The sequence below is a fragment of the Magnolia sinica genome, chromosome 4 (genome assembly GCF_029962835.1).
Source record: "Magnolia sinica isolate HGM2019 chromosome 4, MsV1, whole genome shotgun sequence".
Lineage (NCBI taxonomy): Eukaryota > Viridiplantae > Streptophyta > Magnoliopsida > Magnoliales > Magnoliaceae > Magnolia > Magnolia sinica.
The window spans coordinates 6,256,771-6,274,809 of NC_080576.1; the positions used below are offsets into that span (position 1 = coordinate 6,256,771).

The following is an 18,039-nucleotide window of genomic DNA, read 5'->3' on the forward strand; positions in this document are numbered from 1 at the left end:
TGAATGGGACATGTCACTCATTCCCTAAGCTTTGCAGCTGATTTTTTATTATGAGTTGGCACATGTTTAAGTGATTTAGACCACTGATCTGTTATGTCCCATTGTGAATGGACCATGGCCAAATTCTCTAGGAAAGAGTATCTCAACTTTTCAATTTGTAGCCTACTAATAAACGGTTAAGAAGAGGAACGTAATGATGGCCCACATTTTAAAAATGGTCTAAAATTTGGTGGCTATGAACTCCAGGTTGGCATGGTCCATCACGTAGTAGAACACAATAGAAGAATGGTCTGGATTGCCAAATCATGGGAGCCAGTTTAGCAAAGTCCTCAGTCCCTGACCTATAATTTGTTTTGGGTCCAACAATTCCACTGCGAGTGTTTCTGTCCCTGATGTTTTCTGTCGTGTGGCATACTTGAGTTTTATTTGTCTTAAGCAAAATGGTTGGACTGAGTAAATGTCACAGGGATGAAAGTTAATGGACATTCACTCCAACATGAAGTTCCTATGGGCCAGAAGCTATATGGGAACTATATCGATGTCAATGTGACATCTACTCCATCCATCTGTCTTGCAAGCTTATGTTAGGACAAAAGTAAAAGATGAAGCAATTCTAAAAACTCAATTGGGCCATAACATGAGAAATAGTGGGGATATAAGGCTCACCATTCATGGGCTACATAAGTTTTGAAATAACATTAAAAATGGTTCGGATGGTAAATAAACATTACAATGAGCCTCATTATGGCTAGCACAGAGGTCTTGTCTCCAGTTATCGGATTTTCACTTGAGTTCTGTATCTATGTCATTTTTTGATTCATGTCTTGATATGAGCTGCAGCTTATGGGAAATTGGATTGCGTACCAAGTCACTCGATATGCTCTTATGACACTGAGTAAACTCAGTTGGGCCTACTGTGAATATATGTGGTCTATCCGCACCATTCTTCTATTTTTCCAGCTAATTTAAGACGTTGAGCTCAAAATTGAAGCATAGCCAAAGATCAAGTGGATCATGCTACAAGAAACCGTAGAAATAATGATTTTTACTGTTGAAACCTTGCTAGGTTCCATAGTGATTTTTATTTGTCATTCAACCTGTTCATAAGATCATACATATATGGATGAAGGGAAAACATAAATATAAGCTTGATCCAAAACTTATGTGGCCCCTAAGAAGTTTTCAATGGCAAACATTCAATTCACTTTGTTTCCTGTGGCGTGGTCCATTTGAGCATTATATATGCTTCATTTTTGGGCTTAAGCACTCAAATTATCTGATAAAATAGATGGACGGAATGGATAAAATATATAAATCATGATGAACGTTACAGAGTTTACACAGTACGTTAAGTGTATTCAGTTACTAAGTACGCAGTCCGCTTCCATCTTATGGATTCCGGCCTACCGAACCTAGGTGGGGCTCTTACGTGCTGTTTTTGAAAAATTCACCTATCCATCCGTTGTGTGAGCTCATTTTAGGACGTAAGGCCACAGAAGTGATCCAACATTCAAGTGGGCTGAAAACCTATGTCCATATTTGAAATATCATAGGCCACAAAAGTTTTGAATCAGGCTGGTATTTGTGGTTTCAGTTCATCCCAATAGAATTACTTTACGAACGGTATGGATGGCATGTAAACATAACTTTTAACTCAGGGCGATTTAGACAGTGGAATTTTACATACCCACCTTTTCCTTTTGTGTGGCCCACTTGAGTCTTGGATCCAGCTCGCTTTTGGTGTAAATTCCTAAAATGAGCTAAAAAGACGGATTGGTGGGTAGATTTCTCACAACCCCAGCTAGGTTCTTGCCAAAGGCTTTGTCCTGCTGCGTCACATTAGGAATGGATGGGCATATCCTAGCTCACCTAACTAGGCGGGGTCTGTGGGAGGTTTTCTAATAAAGTCATCAAGCTTGTGGTAATTGATTGAGCTGGCCATAATGTATGGACGCCGTCCACCCTTTTGCCATATCATTTTATGGAATAATCCAAAAACTTAGGCATATCCAAGACTCAAGTGGACCACACCGTGAGAATTGATTTCACACCGTTGAAAACTTTTTTTAACCTATAAAAGTTATAGATCAAGCTCATATTTTTGTTTTCCTTTTATTAAGGTCTATGTGACCTTATGAACAGGTGGGATGGCAACTAAACATAAGGTAGGCCTTACGAAGGTTTCAATGGTGGGTGTCTTTATCACTATTGCTTCATGGTGTGATCCACTTGAGCCTTGGAAATGGGACTTATACCTTAAAATGATATGAAAAACTAGATGGACGGTAGGAATAAAACTGATACATTACCACAGGCCAGGACAGGCAGGGTAGTATCAACCCGTTGTTAGAGAGGGGCCTGATTGATTAGTGAGCTGATTACTTGTCACCTGAGTAATAGCTTAGTGGGTGTTACCCTTGCTGTCCAGGCCCCCTGATAAATGTGTCCAAATCCACACTGCCCAATTCCAATCTTTCGCGGACCACATCATTGGAAAGAGTGGGTTAATGACCATTAAAAGTTTTTTGTAAGCCACATAAGTTTTGTATCAAGAGAGTTTTACATGTTTCCTCCATGCAGCATTGTTTGACTTTATTAATAGGTTCAATGGCAAATAAATATTAGAGATCTACTTACCATGGGCCTAGGTAAGTTTTTTAACGGTGAATGTTCTATTTTCACTGTATCTTGTGGTCTGGTCCACCCAAGATTTGGATACACTTAATCTTTGGAATTTTGTCCTAAATTGAGCTCTAAAAATAGATAGATAAAATAGGTATACTAAATATGATCAAGATTAGCCATATGATAAAGATAACTACTGAGTTGTTACCCAGGTAACACCTAATCCATGCCCGGTTGAGTAACCTAACTTCCAAGTGTGTGGCCCAAATAAATCTAGCCGTGCTGTGTCACCACAGGCACCGATGGGAGGGTAACCACCAGAGCATCTAGTTGAGTTCGACTGACTCAACGCTGACTCAATTCAATCTGGTTTTAAAATAGACCTAACTCAAACTCGACCCGGCTAAGTACCAAATCTAGCATGCCTGATCCAATCTGAGTCCAGTCGGGTGCAATGGGTATGCACAGGTTAAAATGACAACTTAGAACCAAGGCGCACTGGCCAGATTTATAGCCTCTCCGTCAGCTACACAGCATTTCTAATCTAAAATGTCAAACTTGAGTTTCACACACACACACACACACACACCGAGTTGAGTTTTTAATCGAATCAAGTTAGTACGAGTTGGATTTCGATCAAGTCAAGTCAGGTTACTAGGTGACCCAAACACGACTCGGTTTAAGTTTGGATTGTTAAAGTCTGCTCAGTTGGGATTGACTCACCCAATTGAGTCGTATCAAGTCGGGTTTGCTGAGTCGAGTCAACCAATGCCCAGCTCTACTCACCGCCCAATCCGCGTGTAGTCCTAATCCCCAGTACAGGTGATCCTCCTCAAACTAGCAAGGGTTTTCTTGCTTTTCGCATGCGTGAGAGGAAATTCCGGTACCGCGCCCACAAAACCGAAGTCGACCTCACAAGAAACGGAGAGGAGCCGGTCAATCCCATACTCACCGTCACGTGCCGGTTTTCGGCCTCTTCAAAGTAGTTTTTTAGCCCCACGTACACTTTCCATGCCCACCTTCACACGCATCGCACGTGACAGTTTGGGGAATTTGTTAGATGTATGATCATTAAGGAGGTGGTTCTCACCGTTAAGATGAAAACGCAAAATTATCATGCCGCTCTAATCATAAGTAGCGCTGGACCACTAACTGGCCCACCTAAGTAGCGGACCAGATTGGATTTTAATAAGGTAAGCTTTCATGGCGGTCAATTACTTTGATAGTTGCCCACGGTGCTGCGTGTCGAAGGGCGCGTGGAGTGGGTGCGTGTGTAGCTTGCAAATCTTATAGGAAGGATACGAAACCAAACCGAAATTCAAAATGTTAGCGTCCATCCAACCGCAGCAGGACGACATAGTTCCAACGCGGCCACATACAAAATGTACACTCGAAGTACTACTGATTATTTTAAACCGTCAAAATCATCTCGTCCATCTTATCCAACTACAGATATCGTAACTGGATTGAATGAATGGCCAAAATTTCCGATTATCTTACATTTGTTTGTTGAATTTAGACCGTTGGCTACTTTTAGTTACATCTGTCTAGGAAGTGTTCACTGGCCTGACAGTTAAGTCAGTCGTTATTGTTTAATTGTTCCATCTAAGGTGTGTCCCACTAGTTGGATGGTTGATGTTATTGAAATGTATTCTGTGTATACAGTTTCTGGGCGCCTGCTTATCAATAATCAGTGTGCCAGAGTTTCATTGTTTTTCTTCCTCCGAGGCACTGGAATCGTCGACACGACCTATTTCACGCAGCGCGTAAAACACCCAATCTTGTGGGGCCCAAAATTTCGTATATATAAAATCTAATCCGTCCATCAGATTCTTCTCTCGATTTTATGAAGCTAAAAAAAATATCAGTGATATCCAGTACTTAAATAGGCCACACCAGAGGGAACAATGGGGATGGGATGCCAAGCATAGCTTTGCTTGTGGGACCACCATGCGTGTATCTTTCATCAAACGTATAAATTGCCAAGATAAAACGAAAAGACAAGGAAATCAGTGAGATTCAAATGTCAGGTGGATCACAACCGCGTAATAAGATTTTAACCTTTTGGATCAGTTTTATACTGTTCCCATGGTCGTTACCCATCAGAATTTTTAATCTCGATGATATTCTGTCCATACGGTTAAAATAATAATTCTCACCCAATGGACGGAGTGGATTTACATATAAAATAATTTGGCACCCACAGAAGTTGGGTGTTTTCCGCCGTAGGACAGGTGGTGGAGAGGATTGCGGTCCCCCACCATGGACAGGTAGAGTACTCTTTCAGTATCTGTACTGTAGCGAGGCAGAGAGAGAGAAAGAAAGAGAGAGTGCCACGTCATATGCGAAGGCCCAAGTTTTTTTGTGCGTGAAGAGAGAGAAAGCAGAAACCAAAGTTGAAGAAAGCGAACTCTCTCGGCATCTCCATTTATAGTGACTAAGCAATCTTTCTTCCCAACCCGAAGGAGAGAAGAAAAGAAAAGGAGAAAAAATAGAGAAAAAATAGAGAAAAAGAGGAAATGGAAAGAAACACCCCTGTTCGAAAACCCCACACATCTACAGCAGATCTCCTCACATGGTCCGAAAATCCACAGCTCGATTACTCCTCCATCGAATCCTCCACCACAGGATCGCGTCCTACGATCCGTACGCACCAGGTAAGTCCTTTTCCCGTCGAAAACGGAGCCTTTTCCTAATTTTTCCGGCGACTTAGCGTTTCCTCTGTCGGAAAATTTCAGCCGGCCGGCGGGATCAGCAAGGTGCTCTTTGGAGGGCAGATGACCGAAGAAGAGGTGGAGAGTCTCATGAAAAGGTCAGATCTGGACTCTAATCTGGGGTTTCTACTTATAGTATGCCCTCGATTTTCTATTTATACTGATAAATGCGCTTTTACGGTGATCGGATTCTAAGAATTTTGTTGCATTGGTAGGGTTTCGATTGCTTTGCTTGAGTAGTTTGAGCATCATGTGAATGTGCGTTTCGATCTGTTCGGCATTTTTTTTTTCAGTTTTTGATTTTCCTTTTTTATGAAATCGTTGTTCTTGATCTGTCTCGTGCGTGATTCGATTCCAACGGAAGCAATGAATTGAGATGAGTCAATATCTTATATATGCATGAATTTGAAATGCGTTTATTTTACAAGGCTTTGTTGCCAGATCGGCTCGCTTGAGTGTTATACATTGCCAGAACTGCGATCGGTTGCCTATACATGCATTTTCTGCGTCTTCTGCATACAGACATGTGATTCTTGCAATGTCTAAAGTGGGTGAAAGTCGAGTTTCAACATTCAAAGAACAGTGTTCTGTCCTAACAACTGCCAACTGGCAGTGGGGTTATGTAACAGTAATTTCCTTTATAAAATGGAAAATGGTTGTGGCCAAGAGAAAAAAGTGACCATCTTTTTACTGGGAAACGGTATTGTATGACTTCATGTGGACTGCTATTTAAAAATAAAATAAAAATTGGCGGTGCGTAAATAATGATGACAGTAGTTATTAAGAAAATAATGGTAATTATTTAACAGGCATTCTTTTTATAAATGACACAATGTAGTATGACAGTTCCCATTACAAAAGTCGAATGAATCATTTTGTCTCCATAGTGTTTAGATTCCCTATCAGATTTGATGCGCTTGTTGTATAAATGCTTACTTCACATTCTGAAGCCCAATGTTTACATGAAGCGCTCTGCAAGAAATATCGTATGAAACCGAATCCATCTGGCCAAGTTGTCTATGTTTCAGTGGGCAACAGAATGAGTCACCAGCCTGTAATGGGACATGAATCAGGGTGAGACAAACTGGTTTTGTTTGCCAGGCATGTCACACTCCAAAACTGCTATTAAAAACCATGAGTTGAATAGCTTGACAATTGGCATTGTCTCAGGATGCTTGGTAGTGGTATTACAAGGATTGGTATATGAGTAAGATTTTGATCTAGTTTGTAGCTTTTCTGACCTGTGCATGGAATCGTCACATGTAATGGCCACTGATCCAAACCATTTGTTGGGTGAGGTCTGATCATGGGTGATTCCTACCCGTCGAATAGATGGGTATCCTATTAAGTGTTGACTGAATATATTAGGGATTCGAACACAAGACCTTCTACATACCATGTCAAACAACCACTTGCTCTAAAAGCTCGAGCTGTTAGAGGATAGTGTATCAATGTATGTCAAGGGACTTTAACATGACTTATCCAAATTATTATACAGTACATAGGATAATTAAGTCTCTTGGCTTGAGGAGACATCAAGTTCAGTTTATCGTTCATTCTTTGATCTTATCGGCATCTTTAGAGAGCAAGGCCCTTTTTGGTAGATGCCTAAAAATGAGTCCATCTCATTTTAGTTAAAAGTAATTATGTAGTAGAGATCTTGATCGCTAACACATAATGAATGCATGTTAACAGTTACTATGTATTGAAAATCAAGATCTTTAATACATAAATACTGTTTACTAAAATGAGATGGACTCAGTTTTAGGCATTTACGAAACAGGGCCTAAGCATATGATGGTGTTACATAATTTTTTCCTTGGTAAGTCTCATCAGAATGATTTAGTATTTACCTCTTTCCTTTTAAGTGCTTCCATTTCCTGAATATGGGTCATATTATAGTTTGAGGAAAGTGTAAAAAAATTATAATTGTTAGATTTTTCATATTAGTCAATGAGCATGGGTTGTTCCATGTCTATTTTATCTTGATGGCAATTTCAATCATAATGTTGGTGAGTTTGCTGCTTGTATTTATGTAGCATCAGTACAATGTCATCCTCAGCCTCTTTTATGTATGTCATGCTATTTAGAAATTATCTATATTTCTGTTACGTAATTTAAACTTTCAGATAACATGTATAGTGGATGTCTATTCATGGTCAGGGATATGCATGGTGAGTTTGGCAAAATTTCTCCGGCAAAGCATGCTGTCTGCTTTGTCTTTATGGAAGCTTCAGTCACACAGTCGTTATGTTTGCTGCATCTATTTGTGTACTACTAGCATCTATACAATGTCATCCTGAATATACTATGATCTTTTATATCCGTCTCCCAAACCCCACTGCTCTGCCTTGCTTAATGAATGTAGTTGATTGGTGATACACTACTTCTATCATGTTCACCACACACACACACACAGGGATAGAGATAGAGAGAGAGAGAGAGAGAGAGAGAGAGAGAGTGTGTGTGTGTGTGTGTGTGTGTGTGTGTGCAAAATCCAGTTGTATGCGTCTTTTACTTTCATCACTTTAAAAGGTTCCTATCCCCTATGAGATTTGGGAGGAATTTTCTTGCATACATTTTGATTTTTTATTTTTTATTTTAAATTCCCAATCATGTGATTCGTAAGACAATGCTAAGGTGACTTTTTTTTTTTTTGAAAGATAATGATTTCTATATAGATGACAAAAGGATTACAAAAACAGGGAGGATCAGCCCACTGAGATAGCGGGAAGATTACTCACCTAAAAATGACAAATGACATCCCTTTAGGAAAACAACATTTGAAGCCCATTCCACTATCTGGTATTTCACCCTATGCGCTAGAGATTCCGCCGAGTTTGAGATATCCCTGAAGCACCTCCCATTCCTTTTTTCCCACACGGACCACTGGACAGCCAGGAGGGCCATTCTCCAAATCTCCTTTCTATGGTTTCCTAATTTAGCACCTTGCCAGGCAGTGAGCAGCCTACCTGTGGGTTCTGGAAAAGACCAATACATTCCAAAAAGGGATAGAATAGCTGACCAAATATGATTGACGAGCGGGCAATGAATGAACAGATGGTCCATTGATTCTGCATTAGCCATACAGCACAAGCAGACATTTGTGATTATCATGGCCCTTTTTTTCAAGTTGTCGACTGTCAGGACCTTCTTCATTCCAACTAACCATCCGAACACCGCTATCTTTGGAGGGACTTCAGATTTTCATACTCGCTCTACGAAGTTATTTTGACAGAGGAGTCACTGTCAATAGAACTGTATAAGGACTTTACCGAGAACTTGCTGGATTTATCTAGTTTCCACACTAAGGAGTCTTCCCTGAACTGATATGGCTTGCAATTATTTATACGACTAAGGAGAATCATAAAATCTTCCATCTCCCAGTCCTAGAGATCTCTTCTGCACATAAGGTTCCATACGATTTCCTCCCCCACAACTGAGTGACAGTCCGCTACTTTGCTGGTTCGATTCAGAGCTAACCGAAATAAGCTTGGAAGCTCTTCTTTGAGGGTGGCTTCTCCCATCCAGACATCTTCCCAGAAGTGGGTCTTTTTGCCATCTCCTAGAGCAATACCAATACCTTTTAGGATGACTTTCTTCAGGATAATGCAAAGTTTTGTTGGTGAGATCACATTTTTTGTCCTCTTTCAATTGCCACACAATGTTTGTGCTATGTCAAATTCACTGTTTATTTGTGGTTTGTGCAAACATTTGTTTGCTTCTCAACTCATATTCATGACCTTTATCTGTACCAGATGGCTGTCAAGTTCGAATATACTACTGATGCATCAGAACTTGAATACCAGCCTCATGCACCAGTCTGTACAAATTGGCCCTATAGTTCAGTGATCCAGGCCACTGATCTGATTGGATCTAGCATGGATGGGAATTCTCCAAAAGTCTCCCAGATTAGAGGTTCCTAGATTCAATCAGTGGCCTGCAAATAGACAGTTGAGAAAAATACTGCAATAGTCCAGAAAGATGACCAAAGATTGGGTTCACTGGGATCTTCCATTCCAAAAAGGTTTTGGGCCAAATGTGATATGCAGCGGGTCCCACAGATCAACTGTCTGCACTTCTCTAGCATGGCAAAGAGTACCCAGATTTTCCAAATAATGCTCCATTCATACACCTTTCAGTGTCTCCGAACATGCTCATTGTGTGCTTGCCTTTCTTTCTTTCCAGACGGTTGTAAGTTTCTGTCTGTTGACTTTCAGGAAACCATGTTCCGGCCCTAAAATGAAGGAGATGACTGGTAGCGGTATCTTTGCAGCTGATGGTGAAAATGGAGCACCAGAATCTGGCAGCACCACCTCCACTCCTAATAACAGAACCGGATTACGAATTTACCAGGTACCTCTTCAGTATCAAATGCCACATCATCTGCCCATACAGCTTAAATTATGTGCAGTTATGAACCTTTTCAGTAGTAGTCATGCTTGTCTATGTAAATTCAGTTAGTTGGGTCCTTGTAAGTTTGTAGTAAGGGTAGCTATGAATATGGCATTAGATGCCTGAATGCACATGCAAGGTAAACACACATGCAGTCTTTCTTCTTTATTTTCTTTTTCTTTTTCTTTTTCTTTTTCTTTTTCCGGGTAATACTGAACCTGTTTGTGCTTGGGTATATCAGCAAGCAGTTAGTGCAATGAGCCAGATCTCATTCAGTGCTGATGAGAGTGTTTCACCCAAGAAGCCAACCTCACTGACAGAGGTTGCAAAGCAGCGGGAGCTAAGTGGGACTCTAGAGAGTGAGACAGAGGCTAAGACGAACAAGCAGCAGTCAGATGCAAAGTCCAAGGAGCTCAGTGGGCATGACATCTTCGGTCCTCCTCCCGAGATTCCATCCAGGCCACTCTCACAGCACTCATTAGAGTTGAAGGACAGCAAAGACATTGGGGAACCCTCACCACGAAACGTACGCACATCTGTGGAAGTCTCTAACGTGAGTTAGTGTCTGTGTAGGATATGGCTTTTCACAACCCTTTCTTTCTGTTTCCTTTCCTCTTTTTCTCAACGCCTTCTAGTGCTTGAGTAATTGTTTTGAAACTAGTTATGTTCTCGGCTTTTCGTCTCTTCTTCTTTTACTTCAAACCCAAGAAAAGCCTTTTCACCTCCAGAACAAATTCACATGAACAGATTTGAGTATTTTGTTTTTCTATGATATGATTGTTTGTTGTCTTGAGGGGGGCTTGAATGTCCTCACTCTTTTTCTTTATATTTTTATTTTTATTTTTTTTAGCTTTATCAACCCAGTAAGTTGAATAGTTTGTGAGTATTTTTTACTTCTGTTGTGGATGCATGTTCCTACACATTTGTCAGTGTGGGTAGATGTACTACGTTTGTGGGTGCATTTGCTAGTGTTGCATTACATTCTTCTCTCTGTGGATATCTTATTGGGGGTCATGTTTTTTGGTTCTGATTTTGTAGCCTGCTGGAGGTCAGAGCAATATCATGTTTAGTGAGGAGACGGTGATGAAGACAGCAAAAAAGATTCACAACCAGAAGTTTGCAGAGCTGACAGGCAATGACATATTCAAAGGGGATGCCCCTCCAGGATCAGCCGAGAAGCCACTGAGCGTCGCAAAGCTGAGGGAGATGAGCGGCAGCGATATCTTCGCCGATGGGAAGGCAGCTTCCAGAGACTACCTGGGTGGTGTCCGCAAGCCCCCTGGCGGGGAGAGCAGTATCGCACTGGTTTGACTTTGCTAACGCACTGTCATTTATGTTGTTATCATTACAGCTCAGTTCCTTAATTCTAGTGGGGAATTTGTTTTTGTATTGGACTGATGGTCATTCCTGCACGCTTGATGACCACAGCTCCATGGGCATGACCAGATGTGAAAGGTTTGTGTGTTGTATCCAAGTTAACCTCCAGACCATTACACTGGATGTTTGGCTAATTGGTTTTCTAATATCATGCTTGTCTCATTGTTTATCAGGGATTTGTAATTTGGGATTTTTGTCTGATGTTTAGATGAATTCAAAGTTAGGGTCTTCTGGTAATCAGGTTTGCGCTATATCTGAGATTTGTATGTATTTGGAAGATATTCTACTCACACTCAAGCCGAACCAGAGCTCAGCTCATTTGCTGCATTTGCTCCATCTGCCATCTTGAGCTAGTTCTACTGCTTTTCTGGACTCCGCTTAGTGCCGAATGAGGTTTGGCACTTTCCGAACAGATGTCCACTTTCAAGTTGATGTCAATGCCATTTATATAGCACACCAAACTCTGATTTGATGTTAATGCCATTTATATAGCACACCAAACTCTGATTGGAGATGATCCCTTGGAAAAGAGTCACCAATTGTGACCATTTTAGGTCTGATATACTCATGCCATTTATCAGACCTAAAATGGTCTGATATACCCATGCACCAATATTGGAATGATGCACCCGTACCCATTTATATACCTATTAAGGTTTTGGGTACCTACTGGTTGAGCCTACCATTGTGCATGAATGCTAACCCACTCATCAAGTGTATCATGATAACGGGATGCCTTAAAAATCAAGACTAGCTAATCATCAGGTGAGCGCCCTCAAAAAAACTCCAAATCCATTTGGTGGTCCACATGATACGGTTGACTGGTTTGAAATTTGACCGTCCCACCTTAATGGTGGGGCAACCTATTGGATGGCATCCACTGGCATCACACACGTGTTTCAGAATAAGATTAATGTCATAAAGGAACCAACCTCTTCCTCTTCTTTTTCCACATAGTTTTGTAAATTAAAGAAAGTGATATGATGATTATGAATTAGCAATAACTTATTATAGATTAATTGGAGAATGGGAATATGAAAAAAATAAAATTTGAAATGTATATTTTTAATTGGGTTCGACCTATATTCGGGTATGGGCTAGGCATACACCCACACCTGACCCAATTGTTAATTGGGCTCAAATTAACACCCAAACTCATGCCACACCCATTTAGCTACGCCCATACCCGGCCATGTTGAGCTGGGTTTGGGTACCCATTGGGCTTACCCAACCCATTTCTACCCTTAGGAGAGGCTGGGGCTATCATTCATCCTTCTAGCTTATTTCTTTCTAATGAACCCTTCATTTCATGAACCGACTGACTTGATCGACTCAATGACTCTCTACTCTCTCAGAGTTGAGGCCAAGTCATTCCTTGTACTGAGCTTTCTGGACTCGGCTCGAAATCTGGCCTAGAGTCAGGTCGACTTGGCCAAGTTTTGGTTCAAGTCAGTGCGTTTTAGAACTAAGGTAGAGAGTAGTTTTTTATTTTTCTTGTAAGAGGGATGGCACAGTGTTCTGACCTAAAGATCATCCCCTGCCGTTCGGGTTTTCAGGTTGTACAAGTGGGGCCCATTTCCGTGACCCGAACAATTGATATTATGCTGACGGTGGATGGCCCAATCCAAAAGAAAGAAAGAAAAAATGCCAGAGGAAAATTCTCTTTCAAGAGATGTCCATCAAAGAAACAGCTAATGAAGAAAATTTTGGCAATTTGCCAAGCCCACACATGTAGAAGGTAGTTCATGTAGACGGCAGCAAATGTGCCAGTGTAACATGGGGGCATGAGATCAAGCCGTTTTTCATCCTTCCTCACTTTAATAAATTGTGGCCAACTTAATCCGACCAGCACCATTATCATGCCAGAGCATCATAATCTGGTCCATCTGATGGACGGCTAGGATCTTATGTTCACGCCTGCAAATCCTTCTTTGACAAATGGGAGAACACTACTTTTATCCTGTGGACCAACTACTCAATAAGGGCAACACTGACCTAACATCCAGCCTGATCGCTGTTACAATATGAGTTGTTACGGCCTTGTAACGGTCGAAAATTCTTAGATTGAACTTCAAACCCTCTATTATTTAAATATTTTCCTTACATCACATTTTCAGCACGATTAGGGCCATATGGGGCTAGGGCTGACCCAGTCCTGGCCTTAGCCCAGCCCATCACCACCCCTAACACTCACAGCTTGATCGCAATGGTTCAATGAGGTTAAGGATTTAATTTCTGTGGTCCAATCTTTATTCATCGAATGGTCAGGATCCCAGACGATTTGGTACTGATGAGCCGCCTCGTGATAATGTATGGCTCTTGTAATTATGTGCACTTTCAAGGCAGGCAATTCGTCTGCAGATTTTCAACTAATTTTGTTTCGAGTGTACTGGATACAGGCTCTCAACGCGTCTATGCCCCCAGTGAGTATGAGGTCCAAGCCATTCAGCAGTTGGGCTCTCCATTTATGTACATGGCTCAAAATTAAAATGACATAGTGGTGGCGCTCAAGTGAAAAAATGGCTTCCATTTGTGCTATGGATGTAAGTGTTTTTTCTTGAATGGATGGCTGACAAGACAAGGAAGCATGGAATTATAAGATAGATGATGGAATATTTGCATATATGACACATGTGAAGCGATCCAAGATAGATAGTAACACATGTATTTAACTTGAGAGAAATTTATTTTCGTTTAAATCTTGAAAAATGCCTCTTAAAAAGAAAAGCGAAAATTTAGATATGTTAATTTCCCCAAAAAAAAAAAAAAGAAGAAGAAGAAGAAGAAGAGAGATGTGAGAAATGGTGTTTCCCACTAATTCTCATAAAATTAAAATAATAATAATAATAATAAATAAATAAATAAATAAAAATCTTCATAAACAATAGAAATTGTATTTTATGAGAAACCGCCGTTCATTTGTGCAGTTTTCCAATAGACACTCCTTGGTTAACCCTCTGGGTCCTGCACAGGAGAAAGTAAGAGACAAAGGAGACCTTGGCTTGTACAGGGGACCCTCCGATACTTTAGTCAGAGCCTTGGGTCTTTTGTAGGATATGATCCCTTGGAAAAGAGTCACCAATTGTGTTTTGTGATAAAATATGCGTACTTTACATTGGCTAGAGGTATCTCTATTTATTGGGGAAGGAAGACCATGTTGTAGGAAGTCTTTCCTGATATGTAGGAAATCTTCTCGCACAAGTTTTCAGATCCGTCTGGGATCTTCCCAAGATTATGGTTGTCCGGGATCCTCAGGATCTGATTCTATCTCCCGAAGATCGTTGGAGGAATTCCCAGACTGTTAGTTTGGGAAAAGATCGGGTGATAGAGGCGCCGAATACAATAGACGCAAGTAATACTGAGCGTTCCATCAAATCAGTATTTATTTTGTTCAGAGGTTATGTTGAGCTATGGTTGCACTGTGGCCAAGCTATGGCCGAGTTATATCAAGTTAACCTATAGTCGATATATGACTGAGCTATATCTGACCTATGGTTTAGGCGACCTATAGCTGACCCATGGTTTAGGTCGACCTATAGTTGACCTATGGTTTAGGTCGGCAATCGGTCATTTGAGTAGACTTACAATTGCATCTTATTTGAGTAGCCTTATAGTTGCATCGACCTACTTGAAAGTCGATCTTTCCTTGCCAGTAGATGCCTCTTAAGTGGTTTGAACCTTATTGGGTCCGTGCTGATTTATATAGTTGGTCCATTCCATAAGTCGATCTATTTTTTCCCAACAAAAGACAGTTTGAAAATCTTGCAATATTATTGCAAAATTATGGAGGGATCAGACGCGTCAATTGCACCCACTTTAGGCAGCGAATAAAACACCCCCCCTTTGTGGGGCCTAGCATGTGATATGTGTAAGATCCCCTCCATCCATTACTAAAAGAAATATTGGCTGAATATGAGGCCAAACCATCTGGAACAATGTAAAATTGCTCCTAAAACCTCCAAACTCTGCTTACATTTTGGATGAGGCTAATTTTTAATTCTTCCCTTCATCCTTGTAAGTCACATTTGATAAACATAATGAAAGATGCACGCCATGGTAACCCCACACACAAACTTATGGTTGGCATCATCTTAATTTTTCCAATTGGTGTGGACCACTTCCGACATAGATTTTTTTTTCTTATTTTCTTTTTTCTCTTTTTCTTTTCTTCTTCTTCTTCTTCTTGGTGTTTTTTTTTTTAAAAAAAAAAAATTATATGCCTCACTGTCTGAAGAGCCCACCTGATCACCTGATGGACAAAGTGGATCTAATAAAGATAACATGGTGCACCTATAGAGTTTTGTTGTTTTTATAGGTGTGGTAGAGGATTTTGATATAGAGAGGATTGTTGAAGGTGTTGTAAAAATAAGAATTTTTTTTAATCATGAGTTGTCCAGTGATGGTTCACTAGCATTTTAAAACTAGTGATGACACTTTGATTATACACATGGCATGGTTTTGTGATAATCCAAACCATCCAAATCATGGACCTAACTTTAGATGTGTTGGGGGCCTTGCATAAAACCTTAGGATTTAGCCTCCCGAAACAAACTAGAATTATGGAATAATAATGCAATGAACTAAATCAAAACATAAACCACACTACACCAGGGATTTTTATGTAGAAAACCCTCAAAGAGGTAAAAACCACAAGACCTCGTCTAGATCAACAATCCACTATAAAGCAGAACGTTACAACCGATCACAAGCACACACCGCTTGGATCAAACCTTCTTCACTCACGCAGAAGTAGATAAACAATAAGAGAAACAAAGAAGACAGAGAGATCTCACGGATTACGAGGATATGAAAGCGTTGAGATATGGTGGATCACCTCTACGAGCATAGCCTCCCTTCCACAAGATTTCTCTCTCTCTTTCTCTCTCTCTCTCTCTCACACCTTTTGATAGCCCTAAGCCCTCTTAGAGTACCTTTAGGAAACCTTAGAAAATCCTAAAATTCACCCCAATCCCGCATACACCCCTTTATATAAGAATAGAAAGAGGTAGAATCCAAATAGAAAATAAAATCTGCAAAATCTACATTTCCGCAATCACATCTGCAGAACTCTTCGATAATATCGAAGGTCTCTCAATAACAGTCTTCGATATCAACAACGGTTTTTCGATGATATCGAAATAGGACCAAAACTTTCCAGCAACTAGGGGTGAAAATTTTCAACAATTATCGATGTCATCGAACCACTCTCGATGATAGCCTCGATATCATCTAAAGTCCTATCGATGATATCGACAGGACCAAAAAACTATCCAACGACCATCGGTAAAAAATTCAGCAATTATCAATGATATCGAAACTGGTTTGATTTCATCGAACCCAACAATGAGAAGAAAATTTCCATCAAATCTATCCCTTTTCGACTCAGGAGGAATCCACCTTCTTCAAGCCAGCCCGGTTTCTACAAACCTCAAACTTGCCCTTGAGTAAAGCCTTGGTCATCATGTCTGACCCATTATCGTCCGTGTGGACCTTCTCAAGCTGTAACACCTTCTGTTCCAAAGTATCCTTTATCCAGTGATACTGAATCTCTATGTGCTTCGACTTAGAGTGTTGACTTGGATTCTTGCTCAAGTGTATAGCACTTTGACTATCGCAATAGACTACGTGCTGCTCCTGCTTCAGGTTAAGCTCCTATAGGAACCTCTTCATCCAAAGCATTTCTTTACATGCCTCTGTGATTGCAATGTACTCGGCTTCTGTCGTTGACAATGTTACGACCTTCTGTAGCTTGCTCTGCCAAGAAACAGCTCCCCCCTGCAAACGTGAATATGAACCTCGATGTAGACTTCCTGAAGTCTATGTCACCTGCCATATCTGCATCTGTATAGCCCTCTAACACAGGTTTTCCATCACCATAACATAGGCTCAACCTGGATGAGCCACTTAGATACTGTAATATTCACTTCACCGCTGCCCAATGCTCTTTGTTAGGATTGGCAAGATACCGGCTGACAACACCAACTGCATATGCTATGTCTGGGCGTGTACACACCATAGCATACATCAAACTTCCTACAGCTGATGCGTATGGTATCTTCTAAATCTTATCCACCTCTACCTTCGTCTTGGGACACTACCTGTCGCTCAATCTGAAGTGAACATCCAGTGGAGTACTAATCGGCTTCGCTGCATTCATATTGAACCGCTCTAGGACTTTCTCAATATACTGCTCTTATGATAGCTAAAGCTTCCTACTGCTTCTGTCACGGGTTATCTCCATTCTTAGGATCTGTTTAGCTGGGCCCAAGTCTTTCATCGCAAACGACTTGCCCAACTCCTGTTTCAGCCTGTCGATTTTCTTGATGTCTTTTTTCATGATGAGCATGTCATCAACGTATAACAGCAGAACTAAGAAATCACCATTTGAGAACTTGTGCGTGAACACACAGTGGTCTGATTCCGTTCTGTCATATCCATGCAGTAAAATGAACGAGTCGAATTTGTTGTACCATTGCCGTGGAGCTTGTTTCAACCCATACAAGCTCTTTCTCAGCCTACACACCATATGCTCTTTGTCCTTTACTTCGAAGCCCTCTGGTTGGTGCATGTAATCTCTTCCTCTATGTCACCATGGAGGAAGGCAGTTTTAACATCTAACTACTCTATCTCCAGATCCATGCTAGTTGCCAACCCAAGCAACATCCGTATGGATGTCATCTTCACCACTGGTGAGAATATCTCTTCGAAGTCTATGCCTTTCCTCTGACCGAACCCTTTCACTATAAGTCTGGCCTTGAACCTCGTCTGTGAATTCTTCTACTCAAACTTCTTTCTGAACACCTACTTGTTGCTCAAAGCTTTCTTGCCCTTAAACAGTTTTACCATGTCATATGTGTGGTTCATATGCAAGGATTACATCTCCTCTTGCATAGCTTTCAAATACTCTCCCTTATGCTCGTCGGCTAGG

At 40.8% G+C, this 18,039-nt stretch overlaps 1 protein-coding gene across 2 annotated transcripts; it reads left to right on the top strand.

The window, feature by feature from the left end:
- The first annotated feature begins 5,011 nt into the window (after positions 1-5,011).
- Positions 5,012-11,280, top strand: LOC131242265 (uncharacterized). Of its 2 annotated transcripts, none has more exons than XM_058240797.1 (5): positions 5,012-5,282; positions 5,364-5,437; positions 9,560-9,695; positions 9,976-10,260; positions 10,773-11,280. In XM_058240797.1, the coding sequence occupies exons 1-5, from the start codon at positions 5,145-5,147 to the stop codon at positions 11,043-11,045; spliced, it is 906 nt and encodes a 301-aa protein (XP_058096780.1). In that variant the 5' UTR covers positions 5,012-5,144; the 3' UTR covers positions 11,046-11,280. The 2 variants fall into 2 exon arrangements, with proteins under 2 accessions (XP_058096780.1, XP_058096779.1); XM_058240796.1 differs by having other exon boundaries at positions 5,015-5,282; positions 9,976-10,287.
- Positions 11,281-18,039: the final 6,759 nt, after the last annotated feature.

Bases quoted from the DNA above. Each gene is read 5' to 3' on its own strand.
- LOC131242265 (XM_058240796.1), top strand. From the start codon at position 5,145: ATGGAAAGAAACACCCCTGTTCGAAAACCCCACACATCTACAGCAGAT. The intron at 5,438-9,559 runs GTCAGATCTGGA...GTTGACTTTCAG, and splicing joins GTGGAGAGTCTCATGAAAAG to GAAACCATGTTCCGGCCCTA. The intron at 10,288-10,772 runs GTGAGTTAGTGT...CTGATTTTGTAG, and splicing joins CATCTGTGGAAGTCTCTAAC to CCTGCTGGAGGTCAGAGCAA.